Source organism: Anguilla rostrata, chromosome 2, assembly GCF_018555375.3.
Source record: "Anguilla rostrata isolate EN2019 chromosome 2, ASM1855537v3, whole genome shotgun sequence".
NCBI classification, from domain to species: domain Eukaryota; kingdom Metazoa; phylum Chordata; class Actinopteri; order Anguilliformes; family Anguillidae; genus Anguilla; species Anguilla rostrata.
Genome location: NC_057934.1, coordinates 68,470,019 through 68,490,228, shown reverse-complemented (window position 1 = coordinate 68,490,228; position 20,210 = coordinate 68,470,019). Strand labels below are relative to the sequence as shown.

Here is a 20,210-nt window from a genome sequence, read left to right as displayed (position 1 = left end):
GTCATCCACCCCGCCCACCACCCACACTAACATCCATCTGGACTGCACACCCTAGCCTCCCAATCCCCCCCCCCCCCCCCAGCAGGTTGACAGTATCCATCTGGTCGGTATTTTATAAATTTATCAGTTTTATAAATTTGATTGTGATTTTGAACACTGCTAAACTGAATTCCTGCCATTGATAGATTCCCATCATTATTCATTATTTCACTAATAAAATTTCCAAATTAAGAGAGTAATTGCCTTTTATTTTATTTCGTTTACTTCACACTTCAAACAATGGAATATTTTACAGTCAAAAGGTACACACAATATAACAAAAGATATATAAAGAAAATCTGTTCCGTGATGGTACAACAAAGACGCCAGCCAAAGAGCATGCCCCTGATTCCATTTATTTAAGTGAACAGTAAATAAGGTGACAAGTTGACAAGAAACATCAAAAATATATTTATATCAAAACAAACGAACAAACAAACAAAAAAAGAAACAAATTTGTGTCCATAAAAGCTTTAGATAGGGAAATATATAAGTTTGTTACAGGCGTGTTAGTGTGTTATTTTACAGGTTTACGACAGTATCTGTGGATAATAGCAAACCTTTGAAACCACCCCCCCCCCCAAACATCGATGAATCTATCTATACATTTATGGCACGTTGTTTCAGATTAAGACTTCATGTACATGTGTTAGCATTTGTTCCTACTCTACATAAAGCTACAAACAGTAAAATATAGGGTTCTTTTTAGTAATTGTATAAAATATGGGTATTGGTATTCAACACGCAGAAATTATACATGGCAATGTTATGACCAAGAGTACTTTTTCTTTTGTTTTTTTTTTTTTTTTTTTTTTTTGCTTGTACTACTCTCCCACATCAACCACCGGTCTTGTGTGCAAGAGAAAAAGGCTTCAATTCTACGTTGTTGTAAGAGCTCGGAGTTTATCGTCTACTGTTGAATGTTTTTCAAGTATATACAGTTCAAGGTCCAGTCGTGTAATCATGTGAAGGATTACAGGGATTACCGTACGCAGCAACCTTACGATTTTTACAAAAACGGAACTGTGGCGGAGAACCACTCGGCCAGGTTTTTTTTTTTTTTGGCAGTGTCATCATTGTTGAGCTCGCACCGGAAAGCCAGCCAGGATGGGGATGTGACCCGGCGTATTGGAATACCGCAAGAGGAGGGGGAAAAACCTCAGGTAACCCCCCCCCGTCCTGAGGCACAAAAAAGTCAAACGGAGCGCCACATCACCGGTTCATACGGTCGCGTTGTCTGATCCAGCTGAGGCATCGGGGCCAGGCTCCGACGGCTTGCGCACGCATCGCCGCTCCGTACGAGGCCAGACAGAGACGGGGTTTTATATCAGACAGCCGGGCGGCGGTGTCATCAGCTTACCCCTCCCACCCCGCTTTCATTTCCCTCTGTCCCAATCTTAATCTTTTTTTTCTTCCTGTGCCTGGATATCTAATGCTATAATATTCCCGCGGGATCTCCTCAGCCCCCCCCCCCCCCCTCCCCTTCCCCCGCCAACCCCTGATATTTGCCCTCCTTCCATTAATACAAGCCGAGCCTGCTCTTTGCACACAGCTGACGTTTCTGCACGCAGTCGACGTTTACGTAGCATGCCTGTCTGGAGGAGGCGGGCAGACTAACGGTGCAGACCGACAGATCAGGACAGTGCTCTTGTTCACCGGCGTAAAGAGAGGCAGCAGGTTTTAACCCACGCTATTCAGGTAAATGCCAACCATTTCAGGAGAGGGATAGAATTTCAAGGCAAAACCCACGGGAAATTAAAAAAAAAAAGCCATTGAAATTACCGTTATTCGTTTCTGTCGTTCTGTAGAGATTTTCAGCGATCGTGTGGCTGATCACTTGGTCGTGCGACTGGTCACCTCATTTAAGGAACTGAGTTATTATTTAATTTCTCTAAATTTCAACATCAACAGATGCAAATTTGATAAAGCAAACCTGTGACGTTGGTCTTTTGGCAACTCTTCCACATGAGTGGTCAGATTTAGGTTTGGAAGTCTTGAGTTCCTACTGAGGAGTGACTGTGAGAAGGATCTGCTCAGTGAGGCCCTGGTGAGCATATCTGGGGTGATAAGTTGGTGAAATACTGTCTAGGCATTCAGGTTAAAACCCGGCTTCAGTTGGTTGAAAAGTGAAGGTATTCTAGCCGACTAGGATGCAGCCAGGCTACTGTATCCGGGTAAAACCTGAGCTATATTGTGGGGTTAACCGAGTCCATTTATGTCAAGATGTCTCTCAGCCAAGATTTCCATGCCTCTAGAATGTCTAGGTTCTGGCTTTCGCTCGCTGGGGCTCCTATCCAAAGCAGAGCATCGCAGACTGAGTCTCCAGCGCAGGGCTCAGCCGATGACACAGTTCATGACTCACTCATCTCCTCCTCCAGCCAGCCAGGGATGAATGCTGGAGCAGTATCCAGAGAAACAGACACAGCCATCCATGCAGGTACAGACACACACACACGGCCATGCATGCAGGTACAGACACACGCACACGGCCATGCATGCAGGTACAGACACACACACACATGGCCATGCATGCAGGTACAGACACACACACACGGCCATGCATGCAGGTACAGACACACACACACGGCCATGCATGCAGGTACAGACACACGCACACGGCCATGCATGCAGGTACAGACACACGCACATGGCCATGCATGCAGGTACAGACACACACACACGGCCATGCATGCAGGTACAGACACACACACACGGCCATGCATGCAGGTACAGACACACACACACAAGCATGCATGCAGGTACAGACACACACACAAACATGCACGCACGCACATGCACGCACACACACACACACACACGCACGCGCTAATGCAAGCACATCCACACACACACACACGCACATCCACACACACACACACATGCACGCACGCACTAATGCATGCACATGCACACACAAACATTCTCTTCAGTGGCACAAGCTATATTTTCCTTTTATTTCACAGGAACATACTCCCTTTTCATAAAACCTCAGTACTCAGACACAAAACCGAAACACTGAAAACAATCATCTGTTTTAGAAATGGAAATATGGACTGCCATTGGTTGCATTAAACGTTGCCATAGCAACAATCCACATCAGTGACTCGTAAAAAAAAAAGTATTCAAAGTGAATGTTTGCTGTCTTTTGTCAGAAAAAAAAATCCAATCTGATCATTAAACTGCAGAAGTAAAAAAAGAAGGAAATACTCTGTAGTGAACAGAACATATATTTATAAATAAATATTCACCTTTTTAGCTATAAAAATCTACATGTAACTATTAATTGTCAATTAATTTAAAAGAATGCTCACAGGCATATATGGATGCTTTGAATACATCCATCCATGTACTGGTGTTGCCAATGTTCCTCCTCAATATACTTTTCACCTCTATTTTCTAATCTATTAAGGCATGAAACGTTTTACCTCAGCAGAAGGTGCAGTCACTATCTTTGCCCAGAGGCTAGTCCATCTGCCTTCATGTTAGGCCTGTCCACCTGAACACCGGTGTTAAAGCGCACTGGACTCTGACACTCTTCCCCCAGACAGCGAGCGTGAGGCAGTGAGGCTTCGATAGTGTTACAAGCTGACTGCTTGGGGAAACCTGCAAAGAGCAGACTGGCACCAGAGAGGCGAGCGTCTGAAGCCTCCCACTACACCTGTTACGAGCGTGGAGCTCTCTCCTGCTTGTCTTGGAATAACGCCTTACCGCCATGTTTTTACATCACGGTATGGCAGATTTCACCCCTCTCGACCAAATGATACTGAACAGGTTTCCCGTAAGAAAGTCATTCAAAGGTATGTATCATTGTGTTTTTACACAATGTAATAATTATTTACGAAATGACTATATGGGGAATCGACCATATGTCATTAGAAATGTCTTTTTGAACATATGTTTTATATATACATTATTCCATTGACTTGTAATTCGCTCTCACTCTCTCTCTCTCTTTCTCTCTCTCTCTCTCTATATATATATATATGTATGTACGAATTGAAGTGAAAGAGAGGGTACTGTAAATGGATGCCCTTAGCTCAAAGCCCACAGGTCTCTCCACTTAAATGAGGATCCAGTTCAACGGGCTTGCGACACGGAAAAAGGTTGCACCTCCATAAACTAACATTTTGTTGAACATCGACAGTTCAGCTTGTAATTCTGAAAGCAACAGTTGTTGGCTGTGTAGTAAAAGCTCCCATCACCTGCTCCACCACCCCCACATCCTCTTCCAAATCCTCCACGGTGCCAGACCTCCCTAATGCCTCACAGGTTTAGAGCTGCAGCTGATAGACACTGATATGAAGTAATTTCCGTAGACAAATATTCTCTTATTTTCCTCCATCTATAGGAAACGGAATTTGGCAAAAACAACAAAAAAAACAAACAAAAATATCTGACATTATCAATGAAAAATGTGTTGTTTTATGAAACAGGAACTGATTCCTGTGCTTTAGAGTGTGGCTGAATTTATAAACACGTGGGCGGACAATCACCTCTCCCGGACTGACCTGGTGCCATTTGCCCTAAATGTCAGCCGCGTGGATGACCTGTTTGTCCAGGGCCATGGTTCTGAGCGGCTAGTCTTACAGGAGGACATTGTGAGCTTTTATGCAGCAGTGTAGAGAATCGTGCCACACAGATTGCTCAAATGAAATGTTTGTGCTGATCTCTTCACCGCTATGCCCTCGTTAATGTAAAATTTAACATCAGCCACTCAAGACTGCTGCAGTAGCAAACAGATCTAATCTATTCTGATCCATTTAATATAGTACATTTTACAACTTATCATTGTGGCAGAGATCAAACTTGAACTCGCCTAATTTAAACTCACTGTATTGGAAATTTTTTTTTTTTTGCTGTACATGGCAAATGAATCATGTCAGTCACCCTACACTGTGGACCCACAAGTATGTGCATTTAAAGCCTATACCTTTGACAAGGCTAAATTTAGCAACAAAAAAACAAACAAAACAAACAAAAACAAAACAAAACTCAGTGACACTAACAGTCGTTCTGAGATTGACGTGAAACACCAATAATGGCGATACTTTTAACAAATGGCTAATTTATTTGATCTTTTTTTTTTTTTTTGCCTTAAACTGAACGTACGATTGCAGCTTCCCTGAGCAAATCAAGATTCTATATTCAGACGAGAGATCTGTGGTCCCAACCATATAAAGGGATGTTAACACAAAGTTCAAAGTCCAGGTACATTAAAACTCACATGCCCATTATTTAGAATGATTCACATTTCGACAATATTCATGGTACGGTGACGCGACCCCTGAATTTAATTTGGGGAACTGTTGAAAGAGATGGCAGGCAGCCAGGAACATCGAATGTGAAAAAACAGCCATTGGCTCTGATCGCACAACACTAACACGGCGTATTTCACTCCAACACGCTCACGAGGGGCGAAGGCGTGGTGTTGTCGAAAACGCAGACGTTTGGGGTAAAGGCTCAGGCTTTACTTACATTTTAGTTAGCACCAGTTTACCTTGAAGGGTTAAATGTAATCGAACTATACGTACTTTAAAAAAAAAAAAAAAATCCGACAAGCAAACAAACGAACAAACCAAAAACATCAGAAAAAAATTCACCACCAACAGCAGCTACCACAATAAATTAAATACTGCAATAATGTTAACGAAATTTCTAAGTTATATGAATCTTGAAAATAACGGGGGGATACTCCAGTGTATCTCAAAAAATATTGCTACTAAAATCAGGTTTGCTGGACCCCTTGGGTAAAAAAAAAAAATTGGGAAAGCTTTTCAGCAAAGTGCTTTGTGTAAGCAGGGAGGGGTTTTGATTGGCTACTGCTCTGAATTTTAGAATGGGTTATATTCCAGCTTTGGCCCAATCAGGCTAGCCGCAGCCTCTTCACCTCGCCCAACACATCATTATAGCCTTTTTAAAAAAAAATTCCAGACGGAAGAAACTATTTGCAATTCCTTCACATGAATACTGATCATCCGACACCTTGCACCGCACCGATTGGTTCTATCTCGTCAGGCACTGGCTCTCACAGAACCGACCCAGTAGCCTTAAGTTGATGGCCTCTTGTTAGCGACGCCGCGGGCGGAAGCTAGCTGGCCCTCATACGGGCGTGGTCCTCCGGTTAATGCCGTCCTTGAGGTCTTTCGGGAAGCAGTTGTGGACCTGCAGGAAGCCCGAGTCGTGGTCCGGGCTGTAGGAGGCGCCCGTGCCGCCGGACTTGAGGGGGTCCCTGGTCAGAGTGTACATGGAGATCTCCCCCATGGGCACGGAGCCCGCCATCTTGAGCCCCACGGGGGACGTCTCCCGGGACCGGTCCCCCGCCGTGGAGCGGGAGCTGGAGCGCGAGCGCCGCCGCCGGTAGCGGTAGCTGGGCATGCGCGAGTACGGGGAGGAGGAGGAGGCGGCGGCCTTGGCGAACTCCCGGCGCGCCCTGAAGCGCACCTCCTTGTTCCTCTCGATGTAGATGTTGACGGCCAGCACGCCGATGGACTCGGCCACGATGAAGGACAGCGCGCCGAAGTAGAAGGACCAGCCGTAGTTGTACTGGTTCTTCTTGTCCTCGTCCTTCTTGTCGCTCGGGTCGCCGGCGTTGCTGGAGATGTAGACGATGATGCCGATGATGTTGCTCAGGCCTGCGGAGAGCCGAGGAGGGAAGAAGAAGAAGAAGAAGAAGAGAGAATTAAAACGCGGCTTTTTCATTGGCTTTCGTTTTTTAAAAGTATGACGGTCATATTCACGGTCCCCTTGGCAACATTACCGGCGTCTTAAAAAAGCTCAGCCACCCATGGAGTATTGGTTCTCTGTGACTGATTGTATAATATCTCACAATTAGATAATTATCAGATACAAACTCCTGAGGACCAAAAAAAAAAGAAAAATAGATAAGTAACGATGAGATCCACGACAGGTCTGCTGTATGCAGCATTTTTTCAGGTTTCTATCTGAATCTGTGTGTAACAGATGGACAGAAGACCCAAGCTTCTTTTTGAAACAGCCTAGCAAGTCATGTGCTCAACCGAATGGGAAGCAGGGTTTGCTGTCATCATTTTCATTTTGGCAATTTCGTATTGTACTGTTGCACAGAAACAGAGTTTTGGGTCTGTAACGCTTTTACTTTCCCCCGCTTTACGGGCACTGTTCACCTGCGTTCGAGAAAACGTCCGCTCGCAAGAGTTTAGGACCAATTAGTATATTAGTATTTAAAGTCCGTCTCCGAGACCCTTGAAAAAGCCAGCATTGCTGGCTTAATGGGTAATCCTTGCACACTCAATACTCTATGAATTGTTTCTCATTTTAGCATCTCACTTTTTACGATAGCCCTCTTTGTACTGTTTTAAGTAAGTGTATTTGCCCTATTTTGTAATTTTTATGTGAAGAGTGCAAATAAATAAATCTAAAAAATCCAAAAATGTAAGGACCCGTGCGAACCGGCCCACGCGTGGACAAACGGACGTGGGACCCTGGACCGTCTCTCAGGCCAGGCCGTGCCCGTAGCCACGGCGATAGCCTCTTTTTGAACCTCGGCGCGAGGGAGGGACGGCGGCGGCTCGGCGGCGGCTCACCGGCGGCGACGAACAGGATGCCGGCGCTCAGCAGGATGTTGTTCTTGCCGCTGTAGATGCGGCCCACGCCCACGCACAGCCCGCCCAGCAGCAGCAGGATGGTGCTGAGGATGGGGAACACGCTGGAGGCGCGGACGATACCTGCGCGAAAATGGGAGGGGGGTGGGGGGTGGGGTGAAGGGGCGGGGCTCAGCACAAGCACGAATGCCAGCCATGTCCGTCCCAGGGCATTTCCTCATTACATCACATTACATTTACATTACATTTATTTGGCAGACGCTTTTATCCAAAGCGAGGTACAAAAGTGCATACCAAAAGGTCATCGGAACAACTACGAAACACAGGTACGAATACTCATTTTGTAACAGTTACTCATAGCCATGAACACATTAAGTCCAGTCCACACAGTGAACATTACTCTCTGACCTAACCTATGCTTAGTCAAGCTAGGGGGCAGTTCAAGCTACAACATCGGGACGATGATACAACAGCAGTGCAATAAGTGCCGGAATGGAGGTGAATGTAACATGAGTGGCACGAAAGAGGGGAAATTTAAGTGAAGTGATCCGTAGAGTGGTGATAGTTAGTAAAGGCCAGGTATAGTCTGAAGAGATAAATCTCATCACTCTCGACAAACACAGCTCACCCCCTGACTTTGCCATAGGGGTGTTAACAATGCACATGCTATTTATAAACAACAACAAAAAAACCACGAACACATTTGCATGTTGTAAATCACTGGCTCAGTGTGTTTGTAATCTAAAGAGAGGTTTCCATTATTTGCCTCTGTAAAAAAATACCCCTCACAGACCTTTCCAGACACTTATATCCTTTGTCCTTAATTAGAGATGGCAAAGATGGGCAAATAATTGGGGCCTATGTTCATGCTAAACCCAAGAGGAGGAGTGCTGCTTGGTCCTCCATCAGTAATTCAACTCTGACACACTTGAGCATGGATATGGATCCAGAACTTCCTTTTGTCCATGCATCATATAGCTGCTCTCATGACGTGATATCAGGCATTGTAATGCACAGTTCAAGTGATCTCTGAATCCTTCTTTCTCTTGACCTAAGAGTAATCACATTTTTTTTTCATTTTATGATATGCTGAGAGTTCTGACTCCAATACGCTTATCACAAACATAAGTGTGTCTAGTACTGACACCTGCATACATCAGGCTTCATGAAATCTAGGCAGATTGACATGTTTCTTATGATTTAAAAAAAACCACTCAAGGATGAAGATAGGAAAATGGTTGCTTTCCAAGAAACAGTGAAAGAATCACTCACGTAGGAGGTACTCCGAGCTGTCAGTGTCATAGTCGTTGTCCTCCGGGAAGTGATTGATCCGGTAACAGCTTCCTTTGTTGATACCTACAGAGCATGAGCAATCAAATTACCAGGGTGCGTAAATAAAAAAAGCAGAGAGGGAGAGTGATCCGAGAGCATTATTCAAAACACGCAGGGCCTCGTCGTTACCCCAAAAAAGGGAAGAATCAATCGCGCTTCCCCAGGCCAGTCATGAATTAACGAGAAATTAAAAAACTCTGACAGAGTGTTTCCAAATAATTTTCCCTCTCCAACCTCTCGCTTTAACCTGAGCCTCCAATTAGCCGTCTCGCTAACGAACCGGGGAGAATCCCGGAATGGGTGCGATGATTAGTCCGCATTAAGAGCCCAATATTGCCACGTCCACTTCAATTTGGCTGATGCCTCTCCGACGCACGCGGGGGTGCGATCTGCCCTGGGCCTCAGCTATCGGCGGGCCGCTTGGGAGAGAAAGGTCACCGTATCATCGTTTAATACTCCTGAACGGATCTGCGGCGCGCTTATATAATTTCCTAAACTAAAAATACGGCGAAGGTTAAAAAAAAAAAAAAAAAAAAAAACTGTAAAACTTCATAAAGACAAACAGACAAAAAAAATAAAGCAGTTGTGATGTAATGTGATCACTCAGATGCAGTAATGCAGTGAGAGCACTGTCCCTTCAACGGCACCCATCTTGGAGGATGAACTGCAATGTTTTTGTCATGTTAGAAGAATGGGCATCATGATCCAGTATATCAGGGTTTGTCTTTTTTTCCCCCACCAGCTGTGGAAAATGAAGCATCTCTCTTCTGCTTCTGAGCTGAACTGCATTACTCCTCCTCAGCTGACGATGTCTCTCACTTCCTGGCTGTAAATAGATTGCCTCGGTGCTCTTATTGTTTTCCCGTCCACACTTGAAGAACGTACCTTGAAGAACCCAGGAACGACAAACCCAAAACGCGTCGCTCTGAAACCTCCTTTATTTCGGGGGGCTGTTGAACAAGCAAGCAAGTGCCTTTCTCCTTTATGCTACAACTGGATGATTTAAAGATGAATATTATCAACTGATGCGTAAATATCTGAACTTTTGTTAGGAGGATGTGAACACATCTAACGCATGTTAAATGAGCATTCTGCTCATTAGAAGAATCAATCATTCCTCTTGATGTTCTACGACATAAGTGAATCATAAACTGCTCAGAGCGATGGCTGGGCCACCGAGCTAAGTGTCTTTGTATCTTCCTAATTTCTCTACTGATTAAGGGTTGACTGGACATTAGACTCTGACAAATCCCTAAGACCGCACATTGCGAAGGACCAAGCTGAACAGCACTGGCAGGTGCTGATATTCACATTGTGGGGCGCCACAAAGCATGATGCAATGCGCAGGTCTGCCGTTGAATTTAAATATCTCACTTCAATGACATATCTGGGGACTCACGTCGTGCTAATTAAAGGACTTCACACACACCGTATAAACCATGAATGTTACCCACGTCAACAACTGGACACGATTTTCTTCCATAAAAGGGCATAGTTCTATTTTCGGGTAGACCCACTATAAACAAGAGGTGCCTTGCTAAAATAGAAATGGCCCTGCACTAATAGGTCGCTGAAGCAATGGAAGGTTCTGGATGTAATTCTGTGATTTATATGCACTCCCATTAACTTTTGGCTGAGTAAGTGGCTGTGACATATTAGACCATTTTGGCAAATCGTGGTGTGACTCACTATCCTGATCTGGAAGACCTGTTGTCTGTAACCAACTGTTTTTCTTAGCATAACACGAAAGCCTAAGCTTGGAACTTTTAACTCTTTGTGTTAGAAAAAAACGTAATCAAATTCAGCCATCTTAGGTTGACACGAGTAATTTTGTGTATCTGCAGTGAACAAATATTTTGAAGAGAATAGCGTTCCAAAGGTAACACTTGTTGGCTGAAACTCAGCTGCTGAATACATCAGACACTCCAAAGGTGACATTGTTATATAACTGTGACTGTGTACTTCGTTACTGTTTGGGTGGAAATTTAAAAAATAAAAAAAAACAATTGCCTCCCTGTGACACTGGTTTTCTGCCACAGTATGCTTTTAATTGGGCCTAGCATTTAATCAGGAAGAGCGAGTTAATTATAATTAAATAGGTCTGAGGAAGTGGAGCACAGGTTTTCTTGTCTAGTCACTATAAAGTAGGGACTGTCTAAGGACAGGGCAGATAGCCAACACAAAGCCAGAAAGCCAACTCAGACCTAACTCCGCAGCGTTTGTGGCCTCGAGCATGCGTGACTAGGAGGCTGTGGCTTCTTAGAAGAACACATTTTCCAAAACCTTCAAGAGAATAATGCATTACTGTACTGAAAGTGAACCGTGAATATTAAAACTACTCTGGTTTGAGTTCATTACCTAGAGATTGCACCAAGTGAAAAACTCTTGCAAGGACGCTGCACTTTTTTTGACTCAAGCACGTCAACACATTCGGCATTTGGCGAACGTTCACTGTGGACAAACATACGGACAGTGTTTGGATTGGCACTTCCCAGATGTCTCCCAATGAAGCTGTCACACGAGAGTTTTTTTTTTTTTTTTTTTTTTCCCAGACTGATTGCTCTGATTGGCTGAGCTTCTGAGCGCACGGTCCGCCTCCTGCCAGTCAGCGTCTAGCCAACGCCACCAGAAGAGTGGAACTTCCTCCACGGTGGCTTCGCACATCGCTGGCGTCTTTGGGGAGCCACGTCGGCAGGCGAGGACGAAATTCGTCCGACTCCGGCGCGGCAAAATTAATAATATGTACGAAACAGACGCGTGAATAACGTCTGTCGCCATGTCTCCCCTCCACGCTGGCACCATGCCCTGACGCGACAGGAGGATCTGGGGATACTCGATGGAGATACAGCAGTCACGTCAAGGCTGCAATCAAGGGCCCTACTGATCCACTGATCCACAAGTCCTGGGCCAACAGGAGCAGAACGTAAAAACACCAGGCACACCGTCCCACCGGGTCTTCCTTTCATTACAGGCATTTAGCAGACGCTCTAATCCAGAGCGACTTACACACCTGTTTACACAGCATTTACACTGCGTCCATTTATACAGCTGGATGTATACACTGGAGCAATGCAGGTTAAGTACCTTTGCTCAATCGTACAACGGCAGTATCCTAGCGGGGGGAATCAAACCCGCGACCTTCAGGTTACAAGACCAACTCCTTACCCATTTTCCTACACTGCCGCCCGTCTTCTTCCAGAAGCACAGGGACTATTCCTCCTCTTTTCAGAATGATTATTATTATTATTATTTTTTGTTTTGTTTTGTTTTAATCCTGCATTTGATTGGAGGTGATTAAAAGCAGAGGCCCGCAGTGGAGGTGATGTGCGAAGGGCCTCAACCTCCGAAGCAGAGTCAGGTGGGCTTCGGGGAGTCAGGTGGGCTTCGGGGAGTCAGGTGGGCTTCGGGGAGTCAGGTGGGCTTCGGCGCGCTCGTCTCATAAAGGAGTAATAAAGCCGGTTGGCTGACACGGCGACCGCGGCAACGCGCCGTGGAAACGGGGGCCCCCGCCCCCCCGCCCCCCGCAGGCCTGTCTGAGAACAGAGTGCATTACTCAGAGTGCATCTTCTCCATGGTAACCTCAGCCCTGTTCCAAGAATCGCATTTCCATAATGTCTCCAAGGATGCCTTTGACATCTTCATTGTTCTTTAATACAGAACCTCCTCAGCTCCAATCTCCACACCCAGCACCTCACACCCCCTTACTACACCAGCTCCCCCATCCAAACCGGACCTCCACACCCCTCTCAAACCTATCCACCAATACGATCAGTACACAAAATTCACCTGTGTGATACACACAGACCGGGAGGGCCATCTCATTATTACAAAGCCACTTAAAAGAAATAACCAATAACTTACCGACAGATCATTCATGCAAAAAATGCAGCTTAGCTTGTTGCTTAGCTGTCTTTTTGCATGTGATCAGCATTCAATCAACACCAATCAGTCAATTCAGCATGTCGGACATTCAAATCTTGCATATAATTAGGGCTGCCTGTTTAATTGTGGGTGAGTGAGTAGCTCAGGCTCAATTGCTCTCCTCATTTGTAAAAGCTCATCCACTCCATCACCGCAGGGGAACCTATTTAGATTTATAAAGCATTAAACTGAGAACCTCCTGTTCACTTTCCTTGTAAAACACACACTCTCTCTTGCTCTCTCTCTCTCTCTCCCTCCATTCATTCCCCTTTCCCTCATTCCTCATTCTCCCATGTCTCTCAATCCCTATCTCTGTCTCTCTCTCTGTTTCGCTCGCCCTCTCTCTCTCTCTCACACACACACACACACACTCACATACTCAATCACACACACACGCATGCACACACACGCACACATGCACACACACACGCACACACACTCACGCACACACAAACACACACACACACACACACACACAGACACACACAGCCTGCCAGTGCAAAGTCTAATGGCTTTTTAGCGTCTTTCTCAGGTCTGGATAGTGAGGACAGGAAGAAGATTTCATTTTGATATGCAGCAGCTGTCATGGCTGTGTGCATTGGCTCTGAGAGAAAATCAAACTGGCAATAAGTCAATAGAGTGCCTCATTTCTTTAATCTCCTCCTATTCTTGCACTGTATATCAGTTCTGTGTCCCCCCCCCCTCCCACTGTGTTTAAAATAAGTAACAGATAAAGAACAAAGTGATAAAGTGTGTCAGTGCAGTGTGTTATAGCTAAGGCTGTATATTTTCTGCGGCTGGTTTTTAGGCTGTAATTCAGTCCTCCAACAGAAAGATGCCTGTTGAGCAAACATTTAAATAAAACATACGTCACGTTACCTGAATCAGTTCAGTCTTTTTCATCAATCGGTTTAGTGCAATTGTCCCGGGTGCACACTGAAACGCAAGCTTATTCTCTGATTTGGATCACTTCCGCCATAGAATTACACAGCATAACACATTTTGCTAAAGCAGCCAATCGTCGGATTTCACCACCGCTCTCGTTATGACTCATCCCCCTTAATTGAATTAATCGCGATTATCAAACAGCCAATCACCATGCTGTGCATTAGAAATGAGCGCGTGCAGAGACACGTAGTGGATTTTGACTGAAATGCAGGGTACATTAATTTGATTGCAGGAAAACAGCACGGCCTCAGCTATAACACTCGATGTACGCAGCACAACAGAATTATTGCAGGGTCATGTTCTGGGAACGGCATTTCCCTAGCAACCCTGGGTTTCAATAACCCAACAAATCAAAGGGTTTTTTAAATTTTTTTATTATTTTTATATTATTTTTTTTTTTAGAGCCCATGGGAGGGAGATGAGCTCTGAAATGATTTGCCGCTCCGGCTCGGTTTGTGTCTCAAAGCAAGCCTTCGCCTCACCGGCTCCTCCAACTACCACTACCATGACAACCGTCCACAAATGCCCCCCCCCCCCCCCCCCGTCGCAACAGAACCTGTGGTTCTAGGATCGTTTCTCTACAGCAGAGCTGAAGACGACCCGCAGACGGCCAGACCCACCGACAGGAGCAGCAGGAGGACGATCACGCTCGACTTAGAGAGCGATCCCGCAAAAGAATCAGATTTTTTATATGTGCGCCGAGAAACGACGGCGGCACCGTCGGGGGAAGCCGAACGAACGGGCACCGACACACCGCAGCGTCACGCGAGAGTCGGGGGGGGGGGCGAAACGTCCCCGTCCTCTCCCCGGGTCGCACCCTGCCGAAACGCGGTCCCTGGAACGAACACACACCGCTCCTTATCAACTCCCCCCCCCCTCCCGGGGGGCCCGGCGGCAGCGGAAGCGGGGCCTACTGGCTAATTAGGGCCTCCCGAAGCCTCTCAGCTGCTGCGCTTTAATTACAGACCTGTGCTGAAGCCCGCGGGCAACAGGCAATTCAGAGGGCCTGTTTAATTCCCCCCGCCCACAAACAACAGCACCGAAGGGGGATGCCGCTGCCGATCGTGCATCCCAATCTAAAACTGATACCCCCGCTTCGAACCGCATGTGTGTGTGTATATATATATATCCTCTTGCTTCATAGCCAGGTTGAATTAAATTGATCAAACATTTCATTTTGAGCAGCAGGCGCCGAGCACATCCTACAAGGTTTTTTTTTTTTTTCTTTTCTTTCTTTCTTTTTTTTCTTTTCTTTTCAGACCTTTCGGGAACATCTCCCCGTTGCCATGGACATATATATCATGTTGTGTTGCCTGATGACCTCTGAAGCGAGCTGGATGGACGGGGGGGGGGGGGGGGGGGGCGGGGGGAGCTCATAATACGTGCACATGGCTCGCGCAGACTGACAAACGGACGTGCGTTTCTCCCTCTCCTTTCAGTAACAAAACAGAAATTGGCCATAATGGGAGTTAAATGTGGAATCGTCGCACCGAAACAGGGCAGGGGGACTGAAACAGCCCATCCTGCCGTGCAGCCGCGTTGGTCTCCAAAGCAGATTAACACCACATTCTGCCCAGTGCACCTCTGGGGTTCAAGAAAACTCGCTCTTGCATCGCAGCCATTTAACCACGCCTCTCCCAAAACAGTGACGTCTGAGTGTACCTTCGCCAGGCATCCAGCACGGTCTGGTCCAGCCGCTGGCCAGGTTTATAAGCCAGTCTACATTATTTTAGGATTTGGAATTTGTACTTGCACACGCACACGCACACGCACACAAAAAGATTCAAGTCCGCAGCGTCAGTGCCTTCAGTGAACTCTTACTGTGCCACTGACATAGGCAGCTGCTGTCTCCTCCTGTAACTGACTCTACAGTCAAATGGGCTGCACCACAAGAAATAACGTCCGTAATGGCCTCTGCTGGAGCCAAAGCTGTAGACAATGCTACTGTACATCACAGACACAAGTACAGTAGACAGAGCTGTTTCTCAGGGAGCAACATGTGTATGGTTTGTTATAGGGCTTCCACAACACATTTTATTATGTTTGGATGCATTCATTTTTGCGCTTGAATTGAACTGAAAATAGAATAATTGTAAGGCTTTCATTTGGGTAATTTATCTTTAGATATTTTATATCTTCGGTTGGCACATGCATATTTGTTAAAAAAAATTTCCCCGCCAATTTAAAATACTAATGGGGAACATTCTGTGATCTTTACTGTTTCTTGGAACACTGGGTACAAAAACTTCCTATTTTCACAGTGAGCAGGTTATACACCATCTAAGACATACCACGCCAAGGGGCCAACTCGTTAATTATCATAACAAAGCCTGCAATGAGCACAGCAACTGTGGACTTGGCTACAGGAGATAGACCAGTTGCTCAAGGATGACTTCCAATAAATTACACAAGCCAGACTGCACATGGCCTTAGTTGCGAGCTGAGATTAGCCATGCAACACAAATGGGTAGTTTGGGCATGTAAAGTAGTCTGAGACATTTGAGAAACCGTCTTCATTGATGAGAGCCAAGTCTGTGTCCATGCCGACTATTTATTTGTATGAAATTAACAACAACAATGTGCACGTGGTCTTGTAAAAAAATTACTTGATTTAGAAACTGCATGGACACTCATCCTTTCCCCCTACTCATTGTAAACTTTTGTTTTATTTCTTGGCGAGAATGTTGCCAACACCGTCCACCACGCAACTACTACTACATTTGCCACATGTTGCATGTAAAAGTTTGAAATAACTTATTTCCGATACGAATCAGGAAGTAGTTCTTGAGGTGGGAAACTCAAAGTTACATCGAAAGTGCAGAATGAAAAGAGAAAGGTTATCACGTAAATAAACAGTACAGTATGTGCACAATCGGGTATGCCGTTGCAGGCGTGCCCATTTTTTTCAGCGACTCGGCTGAAAAACTGTCCAGTATCGTGCTCAATGCGTAGAGCACTCATCTTTGCGCTCCGTTATGGACGTCCATACCAGTGTATGATAATGCCCTACTTCCAACAACTACGATGCATAAAGACTGCATTTTAAAATGTTGATTCTTCAAATCATCGACAAGCTGAAGAAAACATGACCTGAACGTCACACACAGGAAGCAAGTGGGAGGTCTGTTATGAAAGCTTTGTGCCACAGATACGCACGTCAACATGCAGCTAGTTTCATTGTACATATGCAAGGACTCGAGAGAATGTCGACAAAAGAAACTAGAGCAAATATAGATTCTATGATTTATCACATAATCTCCCCTTCTGAGTTATTTGGTTCCGAGTTCTTATGAGAAAGCTCCGCCCTCAAGGGAATATTTCGAGACTGATGCAGACTATTTCAATTGATTTTATCTTATGAAGTGACATTCTTGGATGTGCTCACTTTTTATCACGTGCACAATATAAAACTGTACTACAAAACAAATTATACTGAAGGCTTTTAAAGAATACGTTATATTTGTTCACTGCCATTACTTTGTATTGCACATTGCATCGATCATGGGGTGGGGGCGTTTACTAACTGGCATAATAGTAATAATAATAATGATAATAATAATGATGATAATAATAATAATAATGATAATAATAATAATAGAAGTAGTAGTAGCAGCAGCCAACAAAAGTAAAATCCTTCAATAATAATGAAATGATAGCACTTATGGAGTCGAAAAGTATGCTTCTACAGTTTAAACAACTGCTTGGTAATTCGCTGAGATGTATGCGTGTATTTACGTGCCCTGAACTCCAATTCTATTGTTTTCTTCCCTCACTGTAGCTGCCTAATGCATCAGAACAAAGACTCCTGCCACGATGAGGAAAAAAAAATCTTGGACAAAAGTAAAAGTATTTCGTAATTTTATTAGGTTTACCTATAACATGTACATCTTTGTATGAACAATGGCTTTGACAGAATTGACTATTGTTCAGAATTGTCTATTTTTAAATCTTCCCCATGTTTCCATAGCAATTTCACAGATGTAGTTGCCAAGCAACAGCATCAAATACAATAAAGAGCTGAATGAACGCAAATTGTTTATGAAGCGCATTTCAAAGTCTTCATTCGTTCAGATTTCACGAAAAAAACGTAAAGTTGAAGGTTATATTTAAATATTTACTTGCATTACTGTGACTTTTTACGCAAACAAAGGAACACCCAAAAGAACGAGCGAGATCTCTGCTTTAGCTCATTAATAATACATTAGAATGTGCACCACATGGATGAAAAGAGTAACTCCCTTTATCTAATGGATACTTTTACCCCATCTTAACACATCTGAAAATGTGACGATACGCTGTATTTTAAGATAAAATAAACCCGAGCCTTTCCGACGTAAACCTGCGCTCGATACTTAACGACATTGTATTTGTATCTCACTGTGCCTTCTCTGAAACATTTCTCCATCCTCCACCCGTTGACTTCACATTTGAGGAGCTCTATAAACTACTCCACCGTTCCTTACGAAGCGCTTTTCTCTCTCTTCCCCATAGTCCAACTCCAACCTCTCGTGTTTCCTCTAAACATTACAGTGAGCGCGCCCGGAACCCGTAGTCATTTAACGCTAGGGGTTAAGGGATATAGACGACACATTATCCAAGACATACCATGCCCAAATGTTTACAAATATCTGCAATTTTGTGGAATCAAAAGTTTTTATGTATATATATATTTTTTAACAAGGCCAATTGATCAGATTCATTCTAGTGCTAATTATCTCTGGGCGTTCCCGATGTGTGACATAAATAAATGGAAAAAGGCATATAAAAATGCCGGGTACCTTCAATACAACAGATTCTCCACAGCCCAGAGTGTGTGAGATCGCCTTTAGTTTTCCTGGGCTGCGCTTGAGTTTCGTCCGTGGTGATGTTGGTGGCGTTGCATGAGTAACCCCGTGAATAAAGCCAGTAGTCCGTGCCAATCGCGATGGTCATTAGACTGAAAGCCGCAAAAGCCCCCACGGTGGTCAGCAACATCTGAACCCCACGATCACACCACGCCATGGCGCCTCATAATAATCCAGACCCTGTCTACACCCCGGAGCGCATTATTCAAGGCTCTCCTTGTCACGCTATTTACCGAGACCCCTTCGTGCCATGCCTTTAATAATTTTAAGTTCTCGCAAATCGCATTTCCTTCGGAAACTTCGGTTACTTTCTGTTCTGGGTAAGTAAACTTGATGATGCTGACACTTGTGCCTCAGCTGCTCTCCAACGCAGATGTCCGCGCTTTAGCCAGACGTGGCACCGTGCGTACTTTCCCTCCGTTTTATTTCTCAGTTTATTGAACACTCTCGGCAAAATAATCCAGTTGTTTCTTCCCGGGACGAACAGCTTTCACAAACTCGGATGATTTAATTCACAAAGCGCTTCCACAGCTTCCTCTCAGACCCCACCTTCACTACAACTAACCAATGGGAAACAAACATGTAAATACTTCGCTGTAACAGCGCGAGGAAGAAAGTGAAATGTAACAAAACCGTTCGGTAGGAGGAGACGAAATGCGTCTCGCGGAGAGAGCCTGAGGTGGTCCATTAGACAGACGTGATTGCCCGAAATATATCAATCTCGTTTGCGCGGATTGCTGAACATGGTAGTTGTGGCGCCTCATTCCAAAAAAAAAAAAAAGAAAAAAAAAAACGGGTTGGCGAACCGATCAATTCAGTCAATTTTTCGACATTTTCTGATTTAAAATAAAAACATAATGTGTTTCTACCTTTACAATAGCATATCAATATAACCTTTGACATTTTCACAGCGCTGTAATCAAGCCTTAAATGGATCACTACAGTATAACCAAAGCTGATTCAATTTGTTTCCATGAACAAGTATTTCCATTCGACATTTACACCTTAAGAGCAATTTTTCAACCCAGCCTGACACTTAATGGTGGTGAGCTCACCCTTGACTGTACCCCGAGGTGTGTTGGGTTCATCCGTGCACAGTCATTTGTCTTCCTCATCTAAACCTCATAGCCCCCCTGTCTGTGAGAACGTTAAGAAAAAATAAAAAGTGATCAGGCGTTTATAAGTAGACCTTCACATCTTTAGCAAGAATTGTAAATCATATAAATACACTGCTTCTAAAAAGCCCATTAGAACAAATGGGCTTCAGGCTTCCCTTGGGAGTTTCTTGCCGACTGTTTTGTCCCTTCCGCGTATGTGCGGTAAGCACTAGATTGCTTCTCTGTGTTATCGATCAGGTTGTGCCTGTCAATGTCTGAATGACCGATGGAGCCTTTATTTTCCGCCCAGTGGTGTGTATACACCAAAAAACAAAACAAAAAACAAAACAAAAAAAAAACCAATGGATTGAAAGCCTCTTTGCATCCATCCAGAACAAAAACACTTCTTGGCCAATACAGAGTAGGCTACCACACCTGAAATTCTTAAA

General features: G+C 44.6%; 1 protein-coding gene across 1 annotated transcript; it reads right to left on the bottom strand.

The window, feature by feature from the left end:
- Positions 1-821: 821 nt before the first annotated feature.
- On the bottom strand, positions 822-19,424 carry LOC135249031 (voltage-dependent calcium channel gamma-4 subunit-like). The gene is made up of 4 exons (XM_064324262.1): positions 18,599-19,424; positions 8,892-8,975; positions 7,602-7,742; positions 822-6,671 (listed from the first exon to the last, which is right to left on the bottom strand). Exons 1-4 carry the CDS (start codon positions 18,819-18,821, stop codon positions 6,139-6,141), a joined length of 981 nt encoding a protein of 326 aa, XP_064180332.1. The 5' UTR covers positions 18,822-19,424; the 3' UTR covers positions 822-6,138.
- Between the last annotated feature and the right edge of the window lie 786 nt (positions 19,425-20,210).